Here is a 23,230-nt window from a genome sequence, read left to right as displayed (position 1 = left end):
TACCCGCGGCCGCCCCCAGCGTGCAGCCCGGCTCACAACCGTCCCCCAGACCCACAACCGCCTCCTGGACCCACAACCTGACTCACAACCACCCCCTGGACCCACAAGTCGACTCACAACCGCCCCAGTGCACAACCACCCCCGACCCATAACCCGTCCCACAACTGTTCTCCAGACCCACAACAGTTCCCTGGATCCACAACTGCCCCCAGTGTGCAACCCGGCCCAGAACCCCCCTCCAGACCCACAACCCGACCACAACCGCGCCAACACACATCTGCCCCGACCCACAACCCAACCCCCAACCGCCCCAAAACTGCCCCTGACACACAACCACCCCCCCCAGACCCATAACCCAACCCACAACCACCCCTGGACCCACAACCTGACCTACAGCCACTCTGCAGGCCCACACCATCCCACAACTGCCCCACAACCCAACCCACAACCACCCCTGACGCACCACCTGACCCACAACCACCCCCCAGACCCACAACACCCCCAACCTGACACACAGCTGCCTCTTGTGACCCACAGCCCAACCCCCCCCATGCACAATCTGACCCACAACTACACCTGGACCCACAACCTGACCCACAACCGTCCCCGATCCACAAACACCACCCGACGCACAACCCGACCCACAACCACCCCACAACTGCACCCCCGGACCCGCAATCTGACCCACAACTGCCCGCAACCCACCATCTGCCCCTACAACCACCACCCGACGCACAACCCGCCCCCCCCGGCTCCCCCGGACACAGGACCCGGCTCCGGCCCCGCTCCAAGAACTGGTGTCACCTTTATTGGTTTCCGTTCCGCTCGGGCCTGGCCGTCCCCGCGGTGGCCAGTGACCGTCCCCATGGTGGCCCTGACCATCCCCACGGTGGCCCTGAACATCCTCGTGGTGACCGTGACCAACCCTGCGGTGGGCCTTGGCCATCTCCTTGGTGGCCCTGACCATTCCCGTGGTGACCCTGACCCTGTCTGTGGTGGCCCTGGCTGTCCCTGCAGTGGCCCATGTCGTTCTCATGGTGGCCTTGGCTGTCCCCATGGTGGCCACGGTAGCCCTGGCAGCGGATCTCCCCCATGGTTGGCCGCAGGCAGTGGACACAGTAGCTGTCCCCATGGTGGCCATCGCGGTGGCCCTGGCTGTCCTGTGGTGGCCTTGGTGGCCACTGACTGCCCCCACGGTGGCCCTAGCTGTCCCCACAGTGACTGTGGTGGCCCTGGTGGTGAACCTGGCTGTCCCAACCGTGGCCCTGCTCATCCCTGCAGTGGCCGTGGTGGCCCTGACTGTCCTCATGGTGGCCATGGTTGTCCCCACAGTAGCCATGGTGGTGGCCCTGGCTCTCCCCATGCTGGCCATGGTGGTGGTCCTGGCTGTCCCAGCAGTGACCATGGCCCTGGCTGTCTCTGTGGTGGCCCTGGTTGTTCCTGTAGTGGCCATGGTGGCCCAGATTGTTCCTGCGGTGGCCCTGGCTGTCCCCATGGTGGCTGTGGTGGCCCCAGGTGTCCCCATGGTGGCCCTGACTGTCCCTGTGGTGGCCGTGGTGGCCCTGGCTGGTCCCGTGGTGGCCACGGTGGCCCCTGGCTGGTCCCACGGTGGCCCTGGCTGTCCCCGTGGTGGCCGTGGTGGCCCTGGCTGGTCCCGTGGTGGCCTGGCTGTCCCTGGTTGTCCCCGCTGTGGCCCTGGCGGTCCCCCTGGTGGCCCTGGGCTGTCCCTGCAGTGGCCGTGGTGGCCCTGGCTGGTCCCATGGTGGCCCTGGCTGTCCCTGCAGTGGCCGTGGTGGCCCTGGCTGGTCCACGGTGGCCCTGGCTGTCCCTGTGGTGGCCCCGGTGGCCCTGGCTGTCCCCGCGGTGCCGTGGTGGCCCGTGGCTGGTCCCGCGGTGGCCCTAGCTGTCCCTGGTTGTCCCCCGCTGTGGCCCTGGCTGTCCTCGCCGGTGGGCCACGGTGGCCGCGGTTGTCCCCGCGGTGGCCCTGCCGGGGCCCTTCCCTTTTCCGCTTCCTTTTTCCTCGTTCTCTCGTTTTTTTTTTCGTTTTTGTCCGTTTTTCGTTGGTTTAATGCACTCGACCCAAAGTTGGTTTTGGCAGATTGGGGGGGGGGGGGAGGGAGGGAAGGGCCCCCCCGGCCCCCCCAAACCCGGGGGGGGGGCTGGGGGGGGGGGGACAGGCCCCGGGGAGGGGGGGGGCAGCACACTGGGGTCTGCACCTGGGGGGGGGGCCCAAAATCCCGGGGGGGGCCCCCCCCCCTTTTAGACCCCCCCCCCATAGAAAAGCCCCGATACCCCAGAGCCGGGGGGGGGAGCTGAATCCCCCCCCCGATTTTGGGGGACCCCCGGGGCTCTCCCCCCCCCCCCGCCCAGGTCTTTGGTTTGTGAGGTGCCCCCCCGCCTCGGTGAGGGGGGGGGCCGGGGGGCACCCCCAAACCTGGGGGGCCCTGGGGGGGGCCAAAACCCGGGGAGGGCTCCCCAAATCCGGGGGGGGTTCCCCATTCTCCTGGGGGGGGTCCCCAAACCCTGAGGGGGTCCCCAAGCCCATGGTGGGGGTCCCAAAACCCGGGGGAGACCCCAAGCCATGGGGGGGGTCCCCAGATCCAGAGAGGTCCCCAATCCTGGGGGGGTCCCCCAAAACCTTGGGAATCCCCTAAGCCCTGGGAGGGGGGGGACCCCCTCCAAGCCCCCCCCCCCCAATTTGGATGTTTTGCCTGTTCGGGGCTGTTTTCACCCAATTCCCTATGTACAGCGCGGCGGGGCCCCCCCCCCGAGCCGGGGGGGTGTCGGGGGGGCCCAGCCGGGTTGGGGCCCCCCCGGGCCTCAGTTTCCCGGGGGGGGGCGGGGGTGGGGTTCTGGTCCATTTACAGCTATATTACAAGGAAAATGTGTCTCTTTTTGGGGGGGGGGTGTTGAAGGGGGGGGGTTTTTGGCAACCAAATCGTCGGGGCAGGGGGGGGCCCCTCGGTGGTGGTGGGGGGGCCCAAAGCCCCCCCCCATGGCCCCCCCCCCCCGGCTCGGTTGCTGCCAAGGGACACGGGGGGGCCCCGCTGCCCCCCCTACCCCGGATGGCTTTCGTGGGGGGGCGGGGGGGGTGTCACACGGGGGGGGGGGGCCCTGCGAGTCCGTAGTCATGCGAGGGGGGCCGGGACCCCCCCCCCCGCAAAATGGGGCTGCCCCCCCCCCCCCCGCCAGCTCTGGCCATGTTCCCCCTCCCCCATTGGGGAACAGAGACCCCCCCCCATGGTGGGGGGGGGCCGCTCGGTTCAGGGGGGGGCCCCCCATTTCCAGCCCTGGGGGGGGCAAGTGGGGGGGTCCTGTGTCCGGTGGGGGGGGCACAAGGACCCCCCCTGTGTCCACGTGGGGGGGCACGAGGACCCCCGAGTCCATGTGGGGGGGCACGAGGACCCCCCCCCATGTCCATGCGGGGGGGGCATGAGGACCCCCCCCGTGTCCACGTGGGGGGGGCACGGAGGACCCCCGTGTCCATGCAGGGGGGGGCACGAGGAGCCCCGGCTCGGGTTCGGGGAGGGGGGGGGGCACAAGCACCCTTGTGTCCACACGAGGGGGGCACGGCACGAGGACTCCATGTCCGGGGGGGGGGCGGCACAAGCACCCCCCCCACCCCGTGTCCAGGCGAGGGGGGGGCGCAGGCCTGCAGCGTCCGGTGCCGGAGGTGCCCGAGGGCCGGGTCCCCGTGCGAGGTCGGGTCCCCGTGCGGAGGTCGGGGCGATTTGGGGGGGGGGGGGGGGGGACGCCGGGCCCCCGTGCGAGGCCGAGTCCACGTGCGAGGCCGGGCCGGGGCGTCGTGCAGGAGCCGCTGGCCCCCGCCGTGCGAGGCGACGTGCGAGGCGAACCCCCGTGCGAGGCCGAACCCTCGTGCGAGGCCGAATCCCCGTGCGAGGCCGGGTCCCCGTGCGAGGCCGAATCCCCGTGCGAGGCCGAACCCCCGTGCGAGGCCGAACCCTCGTGCGAGCCGAATCCCCGTGCGAGGCCGGGTCCCCGTGCGAGGCCGAATCCCCGTTGCGAGGCCGAACCTCCGTGTGAGGCCGAATCCCTGTGCGAGGCCGGGACGACGTGCAAAGCCGAACCCCCGTGCGAGGCCGAAACTCCGTGCGAGGCCAAATCCCCGTGCGAGGCCGAGACAACGTGCGGAGCCAGGTCCCCGTGCGAGGCCGAGGCGACGTGCAAGGCCGGGACGACGTGTGGAGCCGGGTCCTCGTGCAAGGCCAAATACCCGTGTGAGGCCGAGGCGACGTGCAAGGCCGAACCCCCGTGCGAGGCCGGGGACGACGTGCGGAGCCGGGTCCCCCTGCGAGGCCGAGGCGACGTGCAAGGCCGAACCCCCGTGCGAGGCCGGGACGACGTGCGGAGCCGGGTCCCCCTGCGAGGCCGAGGCGACGTGCGAGGCCGAACCCCCGTGCGAGGTCCGGGACGACGTGCAGAGCCGGGACCCCCTGCGAGGCCGAGGCGGACGTGCGAGGCCGAACCCCCTTGTGAGGGCCGTAAGTCCCGTGCGAGACGTGATCCTCGTGCGCGGCGCGACCCCCGTGCAAGGCCGGGACGACGTGCGGAGCCGGCTCCTCGTGCGAGGCCGGGACGACGGGCGAGGCCAAATCCCCGTGCGAGGCCGGGACGACGTGCGAGGGCCGAAGCCCTGTGCGAGACGTGATCCTCGTGCGCAGCGCGACCCCCGTGCAAGGCCGGGACGACGTGCGGAGCCGGCTCCTCGTGCGAGGCACGGGGACAACGTGCGAGGCCGAAGCCCCGTGCGAGACGCGATCCTCGTGCGCGGCGCGACCCCCCCGTGCGAAGCCGGGATGACGTGCGGAGCCGGGTCCTCGTGCGAGGCCGGGACGACGGGCGGAGCCGGGTCCCCCGTGCGAAGCCAAATCCTCGTGCGAGGTGCGACCCCCCCCCCGCCCCCCGTGCGAGGCCGGGCCGGGGCCGCTCAGAGGCTGGTGACGAGCTGCATCTGCCCGTCGGGCTCGGGCCCCCCCGGCCCCTCGGCCCCCCCGAAAACCTCGCGGCTGGGGCGGCGCCCGTAGGCCGGGGCCAGCGGCGGCAGCGGCGGCGGGCGGCGGCTGGGGGGCGGCGGCGGGGGGGGGGCCGGCGGCGGCGCGGGGCGGGGGGGCCGCCGAAATAGGGGGGGCGCCTCGGGGGGGCCCCTCGGGGGCTGCTGTCCGGGTAGGCCGAGTCCGGGGGGGGGTGGGAGCCGCCGGGGCGGCGTAACGCGAGTCCCGGGGGGGCGAAGGGGGGGGCGGCGGCGGCAGCGGCCCCCCGGGCCCCGGGCCCAGCCCCGCTTGCGCCCGCGCCAGCTCCTGGTACAGCAGTCCCAGCTCGGGGGCGCCGGGGGGGGGCTCGCCGGGGTGGGGCGGCGGCGGCGGCAGGCGGCGGCGGCGGTGGTGGCGGGGGGGGCGCCGGGGGCCCGCCGTGCGAGGAGCCGCCGCCGTGCGAAGCGGCCCCCCCGTGCGAGGGCGCCGCCGCCGGTGCCGTGCGTGGGGGCCCCTCCCCCGTGCGCGGGGCCCCCCCCGTGGGTGGTGGCGGCGGCGGCGGCGGCGGCGGCGGCGCGCAGGTTGTTGTGCACCAGCTCGGAGATGATCATCTTCTCGAAGGCGGCGGGGTCGGGCAGGGCCCGGCGGCTCTCGGGGCCCCGCGGCCCCCCCCGGCCCCCCCTCGCCCTCGGCCCCCCGCAGCGAGTAGCTGTTGTTGAAGTTGCCGTTGAGCGGCAGCGTGTCCAGGGCGCCGGGCGTCGCGGGCCCCGCTCAGCGGGTGCTCTGCGGGCGCCGCCGCGGCGTCAGGCGGCGCCGGTGGCACCAGCGGGCGTGGGGGGACGTGGGGGACGTGAGGGGACGCGAGGGGACGCGGGGCACGTGGGGGTGCAAGGGGACATGGGGCACGAGGGGACGTGGGGCGCAAGCGGGCACGAGGGGACGTGGGGTGCAAGGGGACGTGGGGCAGAAGTGGGCGCGAGGGGAGCTGGGGCACGGGGGGACATGGGGCACGAGGGGACGTGGGGCACATGGGGCGCGAGCGGGTGCGAGGGGACGTGGGGTGCAAGGGGACATGGGGCACATGGGGATGTGGGACACGTGGGGCGCGAGCGGGCATGAGGGGACATGGGGCCCGAGGGGTCGTGGGGCACAAGCAGGCGCGAGGGGACGTGGGGCACGTGGGGATGTGGGGCACGTGGGGCGCGAGCGGGCACGAGGGGACATGGGGCACGAGGGGTCGTGGTGCACAAGCGGGTGCGAGGGGACATGGGGCACAAGGTGACATTGGCGACGAGGGGGCGCGAGGGGACGTGGGGCTGCGAGGGGACGTGGGGCGCGAGGGAGCGCGAGGGGACGTGGGGCACAAGGGGACATGGGGCGCAAGGGGGTGCGAGGGGACACGGGGCACGAGGGGACATGGGGCATGAGGGGACGTGGGGCACAAGGGGTTGCAAGGGGCACGAGGGGACGTGGGGCACAAGTGGGTGCGAGGGCACAAGGGGCCGTGGGGCACGAGGGGACATGGGGGCACAAAGGGGTACGAGGGGGTACGAGGGGCGCGAGGGGCCGAGGGGCCGCGGGGGGGGCGTGGAGACGCAAGGGACATGAGGGGGCACAAAGGGACCAAGGGGGACAAGAGGGTGCAGGGGCGCGAGGGGGCTCGAGGGGGCATGAGGGGGGGCACGAGGGGGTACAAGGGAGGCACGAGGGGGGGCACGAGGGGGGGGCACTTACTGGTCTCGCGGAAGCTCCCTGGCGGCAGCAGGCAGAGATGGCGGATTAGGGGGGGCACCGACCCCCAGAGCCCCCCCAGCCCCCCCCAGCACGGCCCCCCCCCGGCACCCTGGGGGGGTATTTGGGGACGAGGGTATTTGGGGCTGCCCCACTAAGGGGAACCTACTGGGGGGTTGAAAGTGGGGGGGTATCTTGGGGTGGGGGCATTTGAGGGTGTCCCCATGTGGAGTACCTACCCTGGGGGGGGGGGAAGGCAGGGGGTATTTGGGGAGGGGGTATTTGAGGGCAGGGGCATTTGGGGAGGGGGTATTCAGGGGTGGTATTTGGGGAGGGGGGTATTTGAGGGCAGGGGTATTTGGGGAGGGGGCATGCAGGGGTATTTGGGGTTTCCCTGATGCGGGGTATCTACCGGGGGGGGGGAAGGCAGGGGGTATTTGGAGAGGGGGGGTATTTGGGGAGGAAGGTAGTTGGGGAGGGGGTACTTGGGGTTATTTGGGGTTATTTGGGGAGGGGGGATTTGAGGGCAGGGGCATTTGGGGAGGGGGCATTCGGGGGTATTTGGGGGTTCCCTGATGCGGGGTACCTACCTGGGGGGGGGGCGAAGGGGGGTATTTGGAGATGGGGGGTATTTGGGGAGGGAGGTAGTTGGGGAGGGGGAATTTGGGGTTATTTGGGGAGGGGTTATTTGGGGAGGGGGGATTGGGGGAGGGGGGGTCTGGGGGTGCGTGCCGGGGGCCCCCACCTGGCGAGTTGAAGGCGGGGGGCGAGTTGGGGTTGAAGCCCCCCGCCTCGGCGATGAGGGTGTTGTAGGGGCTGGTGCCCCCCCGGGTCTGCAGCACCGGGTTGGTCAGCAGGTGGTTGCCCATGGTCCCTGCGGGCAGCGCGGCACCGTCACCGGGGGGTGGTCCCGCCTCGGCTGGGGGGCACGGGGGGGCTGCGGGGGGCCCAGGGGGGTCCTGGGGGTCCCATCTTGGCTGAGGGTGAGGGTTGGAGGGGTTGGAGGTCCCAGGGGGTTGGGGGTCCCACCTGGATTGAGGGTGGGGGTCGGAGGAGCTTGGAGGTCCCAGGGCTCCCACCTCAGTTGAGGGTGGGGGTCAGGGGGCTTGGGGGTCCCGGGGGTCCCATCTTGGTTCAGAGTGGGGGTTGGAGGGGATTGAGGGTTCCAGGGGGTTGGAGGTCCCACCTTGGTTGAGGGTGGGTGTTGGGGGTCCCAGGGGTCCCACCTCTGTTCAGAGTGGGGGTTGGAGGGGTTGGGGGTCCCAGGGGGTTGGGGGTCCCACCTTGGTTGAGGGTGCCGGTTGGGGAGTTTGAGGGTCCCAGGGGTCTCACCTCGGTTGAAGGTGGGTGTTATGGGACTTGGGGGTCCCACCTCGGTTTGGCGAGGGTGTTGGGGGGTTTGGGGGTCCTGGGGGTCTCACCCCGGCTGCGGGTGGGGGTCAGGGGGTCGGGGGTCTCACCTCGGTTGAGGGTGGGGGTGCTGTTCAGGTCCCCCGCCATGAAGCTAGATTCCGTCTGCTTCCGCACAGTGTCGTTCCACATCCTCCGGATCCGGCTCTGGGGGCGACAGCTCGGCTGGGACCTCCCCCCCAGGGACCCAGCACCCCCGGGGACCCCCACCCTGGGGACCCCAATACACCTAGAGAGCTCAGTGTCCCCAAGGACCCCCACCCTGGAGACCCCAACGTCCCCAGATACCCCCGTGTCCCCAGGGACCCCCCCCAGGACCCAGGACCCCCAGGGACTCCCACCCTGGGGACCCCAATACACCTAGAGACCCCGGTGTCCCCAAGGACCCCCACCCTGGAGACCCCAACGTCCCCAGAGACCCTGGTGGCCCCAGAGACCCCCACCCTGGAGACCCCAACACCCTGGGACACCCCTTTGTCCCCAGGGACCCCCACCCTGAGGACCCCAACATCCCCAGATATCCCGGTGTCCCCAGGGACCCCCACCCTGGGGACCCAGCACCCACAGGGACCCCCACCCTGAGGACCCCAACATCCCCAGAGACCCCATTGCCCCAGAGTCCCCCCCCCAGGCCCCCCCGTCGCCCCTGGGGACCCCGCAGCCCCCCCGGGCGTTGCCGGTGGCGGGGCGCCGGGGGTGGCCGGCCGGCGGCTGTACCTGGGTGCCGGTGTAGTAGCGGGTGTTGGTGCGGATGGCGGAGGTCTTGAGGGAGCCCAGGGTGGTGCCGGGGGGGCTGCGCAGGCAGCAGGATGCGTGCCGCAGGCACTTGCTGAGCTCCCGGTGCACCTGGGGGGGGGGTGCCGGGGTCAGGGGGGTGGGGGGCACCCCTGGGACCCCCCCCCGAGACCTCCCCATGCCCCTGGGACCCCGGTTACTCCACCCCAAAGGATTCTGGCTCTGGGACCCCCCCCCACCCAAGGGATGTCCCCACCCCTGGGAGCCTGGTTATCCCACTCCTGGGTGTCCCCAAACCTGGGATCCACCACCCCAGGATCCCCGTTCTGGGATCCCCTCCACCCCTGGGTGCCCCCCACCACGGAACCCACCACCCCTGGGTGCCCCCCTCCATGGGACTGACTACCCCAGGACCCCCATTCTGGGATCCCCCCACTCCGGGGTGCCCCCCACAATGAGACCCACCACCCCTGGGTGCTCCCCACCACAGGACCCACCACCCCAGGACCCCTGTTCTGGGACTTCTCCATCCCTGGGTGCCCCCCACCATGGGACTCGCCACCCCTGTGTGCTCCCCACCATGGGACCTGCCACCCCAGGATCCCTGTTCTGGGATCCCCCCACTCCTGGGTGCCCCCCACAATGAGACCCACCACCCCTGGGTGCTCCCCACCATGGGACTCCCCACCCTTGGGTGCCCCTCACCATGAGACCCACCACCCCTGGGTGCTCCCCACCATGGGACCCACCACCCCAGGACCCCTGTTCTGGGACCTCTCCACTCCTGGGTACCCCCTACCATAGGACCCACCACCCCTGGGTGCTCCCCACCATGGGACCCACCACCCCAGGACCCCCGTTCTGGGACTTCTCCATCCCTGGGTGCCCCCCACCATGGGACCCACCACCCCAGGACCCCTGTTCTGGGACTTCTCCATCCCTGGGTGCCCCCCACCATGGGACTCCCCACCCCTGGGTGCCCCCCACCACGGGACCCTCCCACCCCCGGGTGCCCCCCACCCCCGGGTGCCCCCCGGCCACCTTCTTCTGGAGGGCGCAGTGGAAGACGAAGATGAAGGTGCCCTGCAGGGCGTTGCAGGCGGTGAAGAGCGAGGCCGTGAGCACCGACTCGCGTGTGACGAAGAGGAGGCCGAAGGCCCACGTCAGCCCCAGCAGCAGCAGCAGCGCGATGGCCCCCAGCGCCCACGACCTGCGGGGGGGGGGAACGGGGGTCAGGGGGGGCCCCGGCACCCCACAACCTGGGCGTGGGGGTCACGGGGGTCCCCGGCACCCAGGACCTGGGGGGGAAACGAAATCGGGGGGGGGAAATGGGGGTTGGGGGGTTCCACGTTTCGAGGGTCCCTGTTTTGGGGGTCCCCATTTCGGGGGGCCCATCCTGGGGGGCATTGGGGCCCCACATTTTGGGGGTCCCCATTTTGGGGGTGCCTTCCTGGGGGGCAGCGGGACCCCACAGAGGGGTTGGGCCTCGTTTCAGGGATCCCCGTTTCAGGGGGTCCCCGTTTCGGGGTGCCCATCCCGGGGGTCATTGAGGCCCCCGTTTCGGGGATCCCCGTTTCAGGGGTGCTTGTTTCGGGGGTGCCCGTTTTGGGGGTGCCCATCCCGGGGGTCATTGAGGCCCCCGTTTCAGGGATCCCCGTTTCAGGGGTGCTTGTTTCGGGGGTGCCCGTTTTGGGGTGCCCATCCTGGGGGTCATTAACACCCATGTTTTGGGGTGTCCATTTTGGGGGCCCTGTTTTGGGGGGCATCGGGAGCCCATGTTTCAGGAGTGCCCAATTTGGGGGGCCCTGTTTCGGGTGGGTCCCTGTTTCGGTGGGTGTCAGGACCCCACGTTTCGGGGGTGCCCGTTTTGGGGGTGCCTGTTTCGGGGGGTGTTGGGGTCCTCGTTTCGGGGGGGGCCCGTTTCGGGGGGGGCCCCCGCTCACTTGATGCTGTCGAGGCGGCTGGAGTCGGGCTTGAGGGCGGCCGAGCTGCGGATCATCTTGTGCAGCGTCACCAGCAGGAACACCAGGTTCACCTGCGCGGACCGTCAGCGCCCCACGGACGCCCCACGGACGCCCCACGGACACCCCGCCCTGCCCACCGCCCCACGGACACCCCCTTGGCACCCACAGCCCCATGGACAGACTCACAGCAGGTCCCAAAGCACCCACAGCACCATGGCCAGACTCATGGCCACCCCATGGCACCCACTGCCCCATGACCTGACCCACGGCCACCAACCAGCACCCGCCACCCCATGGCCGGAGCCGGTGCTGGACCCACGGCATCTCCCACAGCACCCACCATCCCACAGCTGGGCCCACGGCAGGTGCCCTGGCACCCACTGCCCCACGGCCTGCCCCACATCCAGACCCCCGGCGGGTCCCGCGGCACCCCCCGCCCCCCATCCGCACCCGCGGCAGCTCCCAGAGCCTCCCCCCCCGCGGCACCCAGCGCCCCACGGCCGGACCCACAGCGGGTCTCACGGCGCCCCTCACCAGGATGACGAAGGCCACGGGGCCGATGAAGCTCCAGATGAAGTAGTTGTCCACCCGCAGCCAGCACCTGTGGGGAGAAGTGGGTCAGCAAGCTCCGCCCCCACCCTGCCAGGCCCCGCCCCCTGCCCCAGGCCCTGCCCCCGGGCCAGGCCCCGCCCACTCACACCTGGTCCATGCAGTAGCTGTGGTGGTCGATGTCGGCGGTGATGCCCACTGCTGCCACGGCCCCGCCCCCTGCTCCAGGCCCCACCCCCATGCTCCAGGCTCCGCCCCCATGCTCTAGGCCCCGCCTGCTCATGCCTGGTTGGTGCCATAGCTGTGGTACTCGACAGCAGCGGCAATGCCCACTGCTGCCACGGCCCCGCCCCCTGCACCAGGTCCCGCCCCCTGCACCAGGTCCCGCCCCCTGCACAAGGCCCCGCCCACTCACGCCTGGTCGGTGCCGTAGCTGCGGTGGTCGACGGCGGCGGCGATGCCCACTGCTGCCATGGCCCCACCCCCTGCTCTAGGCCCTGCCCCCTGCTCTAGGCCCCGCCCCTGCTCCAGGCCCCGCCCCATGCCCCGCCCACTCACGCCTGGTCGGTGCCGTAGCTGCGGTGGTCGACGGCGGCGGCGATGCCCACCACCACGGCGGGGAAGCAGTAGCCGCCGGCGTAGTAGTACTTGCGGCGCGACAGGTCGCTCTCGAAGACCTCGAGCAGCAGCAGGTAGAGGTGGACGCCCTCGAGGCAGAGCCACGAGAAGGACGCCAGGAAGAAGTAGTGCAGCAGCCCCGCGAAGATGGGGCAGGCCACCTGCGGGGGGGGCACGGGCGCGCCGTGGGGCAGCCGTGGGGCTGGGGGCGCCCTGAGCAGTGGGGACCCCGTGGGGATGGGGACTGGGGGCGTGAGGCTGGGGGTGCCCAGAGCAATGGGGACCCCATGGGGATGGTGACCCCATGGGGATGGGAACCCCATGACGATGGGGCAGGCCACCTGTGGGGCGGGCACGGGCGCACCGTGGGGCAGCCGTGGGGCTGGGGTGCCCTGCAAGGCTGGGAGCCTACGAGGGTGGGGGCGCCCAGAGGAACAGGGACCCCGTGCGGATGGGGACCCCATGGGGACAGGGACCCTGCGAAGATGGGGCAGGCCACCTGCGGGGGGGGCCATGGGCGCGCTGTGGGGCAGCCGTGGGGCTGGGGGCGCCCAGAGAAACAGGGACCCTGTGGGGATTGGGACTGGGGGCGCAAGGCTGGGGGCACCCCAAGCAATGGGGACCCCATGGGGACGGGGACCCCGTGACAATGGGGCAAGCCACCTGCAGGGTCTCTGGGGTGCCAAAGGGGGGGTCCTCGGGGTCCCTGGGGGGGTCTGAGGGTCTCTGGGGGGGTCCCAAGGTGCCATGTGGAGCATAGGGGGGTCCCAGGGGGTCTGGGGGGGGTCCTAAGATGCCATGGGGCAATGCAGGGGGGTCCCTGGGGTGCCACGGGGGGGTTCTGAGGGGTCCCTGGGGGCTCTGAGATGCCTGGGGGGGGTCCCAAGGTGCCATTGGGGCACAGGGGGGTCCCTGGGGGGGTCCTGAGGGGTCCCTGGGGGCTCTGAGATGCCTGGGGGGGGTCCCAAGATGCCATGGGGGTCCCTGGGGTGGTCCTGAGGGGTCTCTGGGGGCTCTGCGGCGCTGGGGGGGGGGGTCGGGGGGGTCCGCGGAGCGCGGCGGGGGCCCCGACCTGGTACTGCGTCTTGTCGATGCCGACGAGGAAGATGAGCTCGGCGAGGAAGAGGCTGATGCAGAGGTTCTTGTGGATGGTGGTGCGGTCGGAGGGCAGGCCGCGCAGGCAGCAGAAGGTGGAGATGCAGATGCCCAGGCACACCAGGGCCACCACGATGCCCACCCAGGAGATGACCGACAGCAGCAGCTCGTTCAGCCGGCCCTGGTACTGCGCGGGCGGCAGGCCTCAGCGCCCAGCCGGCGCCCGCATCGCGCCCCGCACGGGGGTCCCGGCCCGCGCCCGCACCCGCCGTCGCGCCCGGCACCTGCAATGGTACCTGCTCCCTGCTCCCTGCACCCGTATCGCGCCCTGCGCCTGCAGCGCGCCCTGCACGGGCACCCAAATCTGTACGTGCAGCCAACATTGCGCCCTGCACCGCGTCCCCCGTGTCCCCTGCGTCCCCCCGCGTCCCCCCGGGCGCTCACGCTCTCGCGGTGGGCCATGAGCACGGCGAAGTTGGTGAGGTGGCTGCAGGCGCAGGACGTGTGCGTGGCGTCGCCCCGCGTCCCCTGTGTCCCCACGTCCCCCGTGTCCCCACGTCCCCCCGCGTCCCCCCGGGCGCTCACGCTCTCGCGGTGGGCCATGAGCACGGCGAAGTTGGTGAGGTGGCTGCAGGCGCAGGACGTGTGCGTGGCGTTGCCCCGTGCCCCGTGTCCCCACGTCCCCCGTGTCCCCACGTCCCCCTGCGTCCCCACGTCCCCCCGGGTGCTCACGCTCTCACGGTGGGCCATGAGCACGGCGAAGTTGGTGAGGTGGCTGCAGGCGCAGGATGTGTGTGTGGCATTGCCCCGTGTCCCCACGTCCCCTGTGTCCCCACATCCCCCCGCGTCCCCCCGGGCGCTCACGCTCTCGCGGTGGGCCATGAGCACGGCAAAGTTGGTGAGGTGGCTGCAGGCGCAGGACGTGTGCGTGGCGTCACCCCGTGCCCCGTGTCCCCACGTCCCCTGTGTCCCCACGTCCCCCCGCGTCCCCCCGGGCGCTCACGCTCTCGCGGTGGGCCATGAGCACGGCGAAGTTGGTGAGGTGGCTGCAGGCGCAGAACGTGTGCGTGGCGTTGCCCCACACCCTGTGTCCCCATGTCCCCCGTGTCCCCACATCCCCCTGCGTCCCCCTGGGCGCTCACGCTCTCGCGGTGGGCCATGAGCACGGCGAAGTTGGTGAGGTGGCTGCAGGCGCAGGACGTGTGCGTGGCGTTGGTGTCGAGCAGGCGGCAGCCCTGCGTCGACCAGTGTCCCGTCATGGAGCGCTCCGAGTAGTTCCAGAAGGAGCAGTTGGCGTTGAAGTGGTTCTTGGCCTGCGGGTACCCGGTCAGCGCTGGGGCAACTGGGGCAACTGGGGGTGCTGAGGGCTCCCGGGGGTGCTGAGGGGACTGGGGGGGCAGGGACGGGGAGAACTGGGGGCACTGGGAGGCACTGGGAGGCACCGGGGGCACTGGAGGTTCTTGGGGGTCCTGGGGGCACTGGGTGCCCAGGGACTGGGAGAACTGGGGACGCTGGGAGAACTGGGGGTGCTGGGGGTCCCCAGGGGTTGGGGGGGCTCCCAATGGGTGCCCAGGGCTCTTGGGGGGGTCCCTGGGGGAACTCAGGGGCCAGCTGGGGGTCCCAGGGGCTGGATTGGGGGTCCTAGGAAGTCCCCAGGGGCCAGGTGGGGGTCCCAGGGGAGGGATTGGGGGTCCCAGGGGGTTCCCAGGGCTGTTCAGGTTTGCCAGGGGGTCTCAGGGACCAGGAGTGGCTCCCAGGGGTGGGTGGGGGTCCTTGGGTGGTCTCAGGAGCTAGATGGGAGTCCCAGAGGCTGGATTGGGGGATCCTGGGGGTCCCCAGAGCTGTTTGGAGGTCCTGGGGGTCTCAGGAACCAGGGGTGGCTCCCAGGGTCCGGGTAGGGGGGGGTCTCACCTCAAGGTGGGGCAGGGTGAAGACCACGGGGTCCATGAGGAAGACGCGGCTGGACTCCTTGTTGATGGAGGCGGCGATGACCTGGGAGTTGACGACGAGCGAGGGGCTGCGGGCGCCCGCCTCCCCCCCCAGCCGCACCGTCGCGTTCTCCGTCGACAGGAACAGCCCCAGGTTGTTGTACAGGATGAAGACCACCTTGACCACCCCTGCGGGCCCGGAGCCATCAGACCCCCCCCGGTATCCCCGAGATCCCCCCAAACCTCCTTGAAGTACCCCTGAGGTCTCCACAAGACCCCCAGAGCTCCCTGGGACTGCAGAGATCTCCCCCAAATCCCCCTGAGATCTCCCCAGACCCACCTGGGACTCTCGAGATCTTCTGGAGACCCCCATGACCTCCCCAACCCTCCTTGCCCCGACCTCGCCTAGGACTCCCCTGGGATCTCCAAGGTCTCCCCCAATCCCCCCCCCAAAATCTCCCTGGACCCTCCTGGGACACCTGAGATCTCCCCAGGACCCCCAGATCTCCCTGGGATCACTCTGATCCCCCCAAAGCCCCTCCCCAGCTCACCCCAGACCTCCTCTGAGACCCCCAAGATCCCCCCCAAGCCCCTGAGATCTCTCCAGACCTCCCCATGACCCCCCCAAGACCCTAAAATCCCCAAATCTCCCTCCCCAGACCCCCAGGAGCCCCCTCAGGGATCTCTGAGATTCCCCCAAGACCCCTGAGAACCCCCCAAAACCCCTGCAATCCCTCAGGATCCCCCTGGAGCCCCTGAGACCCTCCCCAGGACCCTCGAGACCCCCCTCGGGCACCCCCAATTCCCCCCCAGGACAACCCCCGGCCCCTCACCGTTTCGGCTGTTCTGCTTGAGGGTGTTTGCTGAGAGCTGGATGAAGCTCTCGCCCCCGAACTCCTGGGGGAAAACCAGCTCCTGCACCTGCCCCTCCGTGTTGAGCACCGTCACCTCCAGCACTGGGGGAGAGCACACGCGGAGCCTCGCACACGTGTCCCCGCACACGTGTGCTCCCGCACACGTGTGGCCCCGCACATGTGGGGCCCTGCCCACCCATGTCTCTGCACACGCCTCCTCCGCGCACGTCGCCTCGCACACGTGTGCTCCACGTGCATCCGGTGCAGCTCCCCTGGGTGGCCGGGCGATGGCCCCCAGGGACCCACGCGTCCGGGTGCCTCCCTTTCCCAGGGATCCGGGTAGGGTCTCGCCCAGGCATTTGCTGGGACTCCCCTGGGTGACACGGTGATGTCCCCATGGGGTCCCAGGCGTCCGGGTATCCCCCTTTTCCCGGGAACCCAAGGGCCCGGGGTCCCCCCTCACCCAGGGACCCAGGCATCCAGGTGGGGTCTCCCTTAGGTGTCTGCCAGGACTGCCCTGAGCACCCAGGTGACGTCCCCACGAGGGCCCAGGTGTCCGGGGCTCCCCCTCCCCTGGGAACCCAGGCGTCTGGGGTCCCCCTCGCCCAGGGACCCAGGCGTCCGGGTGAGGTCCCCCTTCGGTGTCTCCTGGGGCTGCCCCGGGAATCCCGGTGACGTCCCCGGGGGGGGGGGACCCGGGGTGGCCCCGGCGGTGGGGCGCACCGAGGTTCTGGCGGGCGGCGAGGAAGCGGGCGGGCTCCTTGACGTTGTCGGCCAGCAGGAAGGCGCCCTCCTCGAGCACGTCGAGCAGCATGGTGGCCGTGTGCGCCTGCTCCGAGCCGTTCATGTCGCGCCACGACTCCAGCGCCTCGGGCCGCAGCAGGTTATCCACCGCCTCCACCACCGCCTGCGGGCACCGCTCAGCCACGCCCCCTGGACACGCCCCCTCCCCGCGAGGCCACACCCCCGGGCAGGCACACACCCCCCCTCCATCCCCTCCACCACCACCTGCAGGCACCGCTCAGCTGTGCCCTGGCCACACCCCCAGGTGGAGCCACGCCCCCAGGCCACACCCCCACTGCCAGCAGGTACTGCTCAGCCACGCCCCCTAGCCACACCCCCACGGGGCCCCGCTCCCACCCCCCACAGCTTCCACCACCACCTGCAGGCACCTGGCCACGCCCCCGGCAGAGCCACGCCCCTGGCCACGCCCCAACCAGCAGCACCACTCAGCCATGGTCCTAGCCACGCCCCCTCAGGCCCCGCCCCCTAGGCACACCTCCTCTTCCACCACCACCTGCAGGCACTGCTCAGCCATGCCCTGGCCCCGCCCCCCAGGGGAGCCCCGCCCCCTGGCCCCACCCCACCCCCTGCAGGCACCATTCAGCCACGCCCACTGAGACGCCCCTCCTGGGGCCCCGCCCCCCAGCACACCTCCCACCACCACCACCACTGCGTGCAGGCACTGCTCAGCCACGCCCCTGGGCACGCCCACCAACAGGCCCCACCCACCGCCCCATGGCACAGCCCTGACCCACAGCCCCGACCCACAGCCCAGCCCTGACCCACGGCCCCACAGCCCAGCCCCAATCCATGGCCCTGACCCCCAGTCCAGTGACCCCCAGCCCCACGGCACAGCCCAGACCCACAGCCCTGACCCACGGCCCCACGGCCCAGCCCTGATCCATGGCCCTGACCCGCAGCCCAGTGACCCGCAGCCCCATGGTACAGCCCTGCCCCACGGCACAGCCCCACGGCGCGCCCGGCCCCGCGCACCTTGATGTAATCCTTGCACGTCCGCTCCCGCTTGTGCATCTGGGGAGGGGCAAAGAGGGCATCAGCCTGGGCGGGGGCACTGCATCCGACCCCCCCAGTGCCCCCCAGACCCTCCTCCCCTAACATCCGGGTGCACCCTGGCACCCGGAGGACTCCGGTGTCCAGGGCACCTTGTCAAGGGCATCCTGGGCGTTTGAGGGACCCTGTCACCCAGAGCACGCTGGTGCTCAGGGCACCTCATCATCCGGGGGACCCTGTCATCCAGGGGACCCCATCATCTAGGGCATCCCATCATCCAGAGGACCTCATTAGCCAGGAGACCCTTGTCATTTGGAGGACCCTGGCATCCAGAGGACACTGGTGTCCAGGGCCCCCCGTCATCTGGAAGACCCCAGCATTTGGGGGACACCAGCATCTGGGAGACCCTGTCATCCAGAGGACACCAGTGTCCAGGCCACCCCGTCACCTGGCAGACCCCAGCGCTTGAGGGGACCCCATCACCTGGAGGACCCCGTCACCTGGAAAACCCCGGTGCCCAGGCCACCTTGTCACCTGGTGGACCCCGGTGTTTGTGGGACCCCGTCACCCGGAGGACCCCGTCGCTGGAGGGACCCCGTCACGCGGCGGCCCCCGGGCGCCCCCACCTTGTTGTAGTTCTTGCCGGCCGACTCGCGCTCGACGGGCCGCAGCGCCTGCAGCTGGGCGTCCAGGATGTCGAGGAGCTGCTCGAGGAGGCGCACGGAGGAGCTGACGTCGCCGGCGTAGATGGGCCCCCGCGTGTGCCGCGCCAGCTCGCTGGCGATGTTCGCCGCGTTCTCCCCACTCTTGATCTGGGGGGGGGGGGAAGGGGGGGGGCATCAGCACCGGGTCCCCCCCCCTGCTTGTCCCCACGGGGCTGCCACAAAGGGGGGGGGGGTGCTGGGGTCACCCCCAGGGTGTCCCTTGGGGGTGGGGACCCCCTGAGCGCCCCCCACCCGGCTCTGGGGTAGGGAGGGGGGTGTTGGGGGTCGCAGGCAGGGTGGGGAGGCTGAGGGGTCTGGGGGGGGTTGGGTGGGGGGGGTCCTGGGGTGGGGAGGGTCCTGGGGGTGCCCGGAGAGGGTCTTGGGGGGGGTCCCTGGGGTGGAAAAGATCCTGGGGGTCCCTGGAGAGGGTCTTGGGGGGGGTCCCTGGGGTGGGGAGGGACCTGCAGGCCCCAGGGAGGTCCTGGGGATATTCCGGGGGGTCTCGGGGGGGGGGGTCCTGGGGGGGTGCCAGTACCTTCTGGGCCACCTGGTTGACCCAGGGGCTGGTGCAGTTGCTGAGGTCGGGGCCGCGCGGGTTCCACACGCCCAGGCCCAGCAGGCATTGGAAGGAGGCGATGCCTGGGGGGGGCCGGGGGGGCGTCAGCGGGGGCAACGCGCCCCACGGCCCCCCATAGCCCCCTGCGGCCCCTCATGACCCCCTGCAGCCCCCCATAGCCCCCTGCGGTCCCCCCATAGCCTCCCCATGGTCCCCACAGGCACTGGAAGGAGGCGATGCCTGGGGGGGCCAGGGGGGGTGTCAGCGGCGGCAACGTGCCCCATAGCCCCCTGCGGCCCTCCATGGCCCCCCCATGGTCCCCACAGGCACTGGAAGGAGGAGATGCCTGGGGGGGCCGGGGGGGTGTCAGCGGGGAAAATTGGTTCCACGGCCCCCCATAGCTCCCTGCAGCCCCCCATGGCCCCCTGCAGCCCCCTGCAGCCCCCCATAGCCTCCCCATGGTCCCCACAGGCACTGGAAGGAGGCGATGCCTGGGGGGGGCCGGGGGGGCGTCAGCGGGGGCAACGTGCCCCACGGCCCCCCATAGCTCCCTGCAGCCCCCCATGGCCCCCTGCAGCCCCCTGCAGCCCCCCATAGCCCCCCATGGTCCCCACAGGCACTGGAAGGAGGCGATGCCTGGGGGGGCCAGGGGGGCATCAGCAGGGGCAACGCACCCCCCATTGCCCCCCATAGCCCCCCACAATCCCCACAGTCCCTGGAAGGAGGTGATGCCTGGGGGGGCTGGGGGGGTGTCAGTGGGGGCAACGCGCCCCATGGCCCCCCATAGCCCCCCCACAGCCCCCTCCCAGGGGGGCATCAGCTGGGGGAACCATCTACTGCCCCCCATACCCCACCCCCCATGGATCCCCCCCCCCCGTGTCCGTCCCCCCCGTACCGCGGGTGCCCTTGGGGCAGGGCCGCTCCACCACGACGCCCTGCTGCGCCGCCGGCCACTGCACGCGCCGCACCTCGCGCGCCTCGCACAGCCGCGGGGGGGCGCCCTGCGCCGGCGGCGGCGGAGGGGGCGGGGCGGGCGCCGCGGGGGGGCGGGCCCGGGGAGCCCGCCGCCCCGCCCCCCGCCGCCGCCGCCCCGCCCCCCCCGCCGCCGCCGCCGCCCGGCCCCGCCCCCCCGCCGCCGCCGCCGCCGCCGCCGGGGGAGGCGGGCGCCGCCGGGGGCCCCCCCGGGGTGGCGGCGGCGGCGGCGGCGGGTCCGGGCCGCGCCGTTAGCGGGCCCCGCCGCGCCGTGGGGCTGGGCCCGGGCGCCGCCGAGCTCCGCGCCGCCGTGGGCCGCGCCGCCGCCGCGCTGGGCGCCGCCGTCGTCGCTGGGCCTGGGGGGGGGAAGGACGGGGGGGGGGGTGTCACGGACCGGGACCCCCACACACACCGGGACACCCCCCGCATGGACCGAGGATCCCCCCATGGATGGGAGCCCCCTGGCCCAGACCCTTCCCATGGACCAAGGATCCCCCATGGATGGGGACCCCCCCCATGGATGGGACCCCCCAGCCCAGACCTTCCCCATGGACCAAGGATCCCCCATGGATGGGGACCCCCCATCCCAGACCTTCCCCATGGACCGGGACCCCTCCCATGGATGGGACCCCCTGACCCAGACCCTCCCCATGGATGTCTGGGGTCTCCATCCAACACCCCCAGACCCCCAGGAGCTTCCTCCCCAATGAACCCAGACCCCCAGGACCCCCCCAATGAACCCAGACCCCCTGGACCCCCCCCAACGAACCCAGACCCCCTGGACCCCCCCCCAATGAACCCAGACCCCCTGGAGCTCCTCCATCCATGAACTCAGACCCCCTGGAGCTCCCCCCAATGAACCCAGACGTCCAGAGCCTCCATCCAACACCCCAAGACCCCCAGGACCCCCCCAATGAACCCAGACCCCCTAGAGCTCCCCTCCAATGAACCCAGACATCCAGGACCCCCCCCCAACGAACCCAGACCCCCAGGACCCCTCCCCAATGAACCCAGACCCCCTGGAGCTCCCCCCAACACCCCAAGACCCCCAGGGGCTCCCTCCCCAGGGGGGACCCAGGTGTCCAGGGCTCCCCACAAGGAGACCCAGCCGCCTGCCCTCCTCCATCACCACCAAGGACCCGGACGCCCCCCCCTCAACCGCGGGGTGGCGGAAGGAGGGAGGGAGGGAGGAAGACGGCGGCCGCCGCTCACCGGCGCCGGGGTCGGGGGGCCCGAACTCGAGGCCGTAGCGCACCACGAAGTAGTTGTTCCACACGTAGAGCTGGTTGTCGCGGGGGTTGTAGGCCACGGAGGAGACGTACTGGTAGGGGTTGGGGAAGGGCAGCCCGGCGGGCTCCTCGCGGTTGGCCCGCGTGTTGAAGGCGTAGGCCACGCGGTTGCCGGCCGCCTCGCTGTCGTCGTCGGCGTAGACGCTGCGCACCACGTAGAGCACGCCGCAGGCCATGAAGGCGTTGGAGGCGGCCCGCTTGTCGTAGGCCGTGTCCCAGGTGCCCTCGAAGCGCAGCGTGTAGGGGTTGAGCTGGCTCACCACCAGGCGCCCGCCGTTGCCCTCCGTGGCGTAGATGACCCACAGGCCCTCCTCGTCCACCGCCAGGTCGATGTCGCTCTTGCCGCCCCAGCGGTAGGGCGAGGTGTCGTGGTAGTTGGCGGCGCCCACCACCGTCTCGCCGCTCTTGATGCGGGTGCGCAGGTCGTACTTGACCACGTTGCGCGTGCGCTCCTTGTTGTAGAAGACGGCGCCGTCGTAGACCACGAAGCCCGTGCCGTCGACGCGGTTGGGCAGGCGGTAGGTGGTGGTGTGGCGGGCGCCCACGTAGTCGGCCCACGAGGCGTACTCGGTGAGCGTGTCGGTGCGGTAGGGCACCCAGGGCATGACGTAGATGCGGTCGCCCGCCTGCAGCGGGTCCTTGCACCAGGCGCCCGCCTGGTGCTCCGACTCGTGGGTGGAGGTGGCCTCGCCGATGCGCTGCAGCGTGCCCGGACACACGAAGACTGGGGGGGGGGGGGGACGCGGGGACGGACACGAGGACGTGGGGACGCAGGCATGGACATGAGGGCACACGCAGGGACACGAGATGGACACCAGGACACAGGCATGGACATGAGGACAAACACAAGGACACAAGATGGACACCAGGACATGGTGACAGATGTGGAGGCAGACACAAAGACACAAGATGGACACAAGGGCACAGGGACAGACACAGGGACACAGGCATGGACACGGGGGCACACACAAGGACACGAGATGGACACCAGGACATGGGGACAGACGTGGAGGCACACACAAAGACACAAGATGGACATAAGGACACAGGGACAGACACAGGGACACAGGCATGGACACGGGGGCACACACAAGGACACAAGATGGACACCAGGACATGGGGACAGATGTGGAGGCAGACACAAAGACACAAGATGGACATAAGGACACAGGGACAGACACGGGGACACAGGCATGGACATGGGGGCACACACAAGGACACGAGATGGACACCAGGACATGGGGACAGACGTGGAGGCAGACACAAAGACACAAGATGGACACAAGGGCACAGGGACAGACACAGGGACACAGGCATGGACACGGGGGCACACACAAGGACACAAGATGGACACCAGGACATGGGGACAGATGTGGAGGCAGACACAAAGACACAAGATGGACATAAGGACACAGGGACAGACACGGGGACACAGGCATGGACACGAGATGGACACCAGGACATGGGGACAGACGTGGAAGCAGACACAAAGACACAAGATGGATCCAAGGACACAGACGTGGCATGGGAACAGACACAGGGACGCAGGCATGGACATACAGACACATAGGGATGGACACAAGGACATGAGAACACACATGGGGACACAAGCATGGACATGGGGACACGCAGAGGGACACAAGATGGACACAAGGATACAGGAACACACAGGGACAGACACAAGAACACACGCATGGACACAGGGACAGACACAAAGACGTGGGGACAGACACAAGGACACAGGGACAGACAGGAGGACACGGGAACAAAGATGGGGGCAGGTGTGAGGCCGGCCATGGGAACGAAGGTGGGGACAGACACGAGGACACACAGAGATACGAGCATGGACATGGGGGGACACCGGGGGGGGGACGCAAGGACAGATGTGAACACACAAGGGAGGACGGGGGACACAGAGGAGCGGACGAGGACAGACAGGAGGACGCACACAAGGACACGGAGACACACATGGGGACATGAGGACACACACGAGGAGGACGCAGGGATGGACAAGACACAGAGGGACATGGGGACACAGGG

General features: G+C 70.9%; 2 protein-coding genes across 2 annotated transcripts in view; both read right to left on the bottom strand.

The window, feature by feature from the left end:
• Positions 1 to 967, bottom strand: part of LOC136996232 (adhesion G protein-coupled receptor E5-like) — a 22,548-nt gene extending 21,581 nt beyond the window's left edge. The window contains 1 exon segment of the mRNA XM_067317157.1: positions 880 to 967. Coding sequence (XP_067173258.1) covers positions 880 to 967 — 88 coding nt within the window.
• A 1,853-nt stretch (positions 968 to 2,820) lies between these two features.
• Positions 2,821 to 22,263, bottom strand: LOC136996231 (adhesion G protein-coupled receptor L1-like). The gene is given in 23 exon segments (XM_067317156.1): positions 2,821 to 2,867; positions 5,524 to 5,641; positions 5,643 to 5,744; positions 5,746 to 5,774; positions 6,726 to 6,743; positions 7,468 to 7,596; positions 8,183 to 8,279; positions 8,850 to 8,978; positions 9,909 to 10,077; positions 10,811 to 10,902; positions 11,366 to 11,432; positions 11,939 to 12,159; positions 13,071 to 13,280; positions 14,236 to 14,406; positions 15,005 to 15,210; positions 15,855 to 15,977; positions 16,599 to 16,782; positions 17,652 to 17,690; positions 18,296 to 18,481; positions 18,909 to 19,012; positions 19,825 to 19,930; positions 20,172 to 20,257; positions 21,114 to 22,263. Coding segments are annotated over 23 exon segments (3,783 nt in total).
• Between the last annotated feature and the right edge of the window lie 967 nt (positions 22,264 to 23,230).

The sequence above is a fragment of the Apteryx mantelli genome, unplaced genomic scaffold (genome assembly GCF_036417845.1).
Source record: "Apteryx mantelli isolate bAptMan1 unplaced genomic scaffold, bAptMan1.hap1 HAP1_SCAFFOLD_269, whole genome shotgun sequence".
Classification (NCBI taxonomy): domain Eukaryota; kingdom Metazoa; phylum Chordata; class Aves; order Apterygiformes; family Apterygidae; genus Apteryx; species Apteryx mantelli.
Note: the sequence above shows the minus strand (reverse complement) of the source record. Positions and strands in the feature narration are given on the sequence as shown.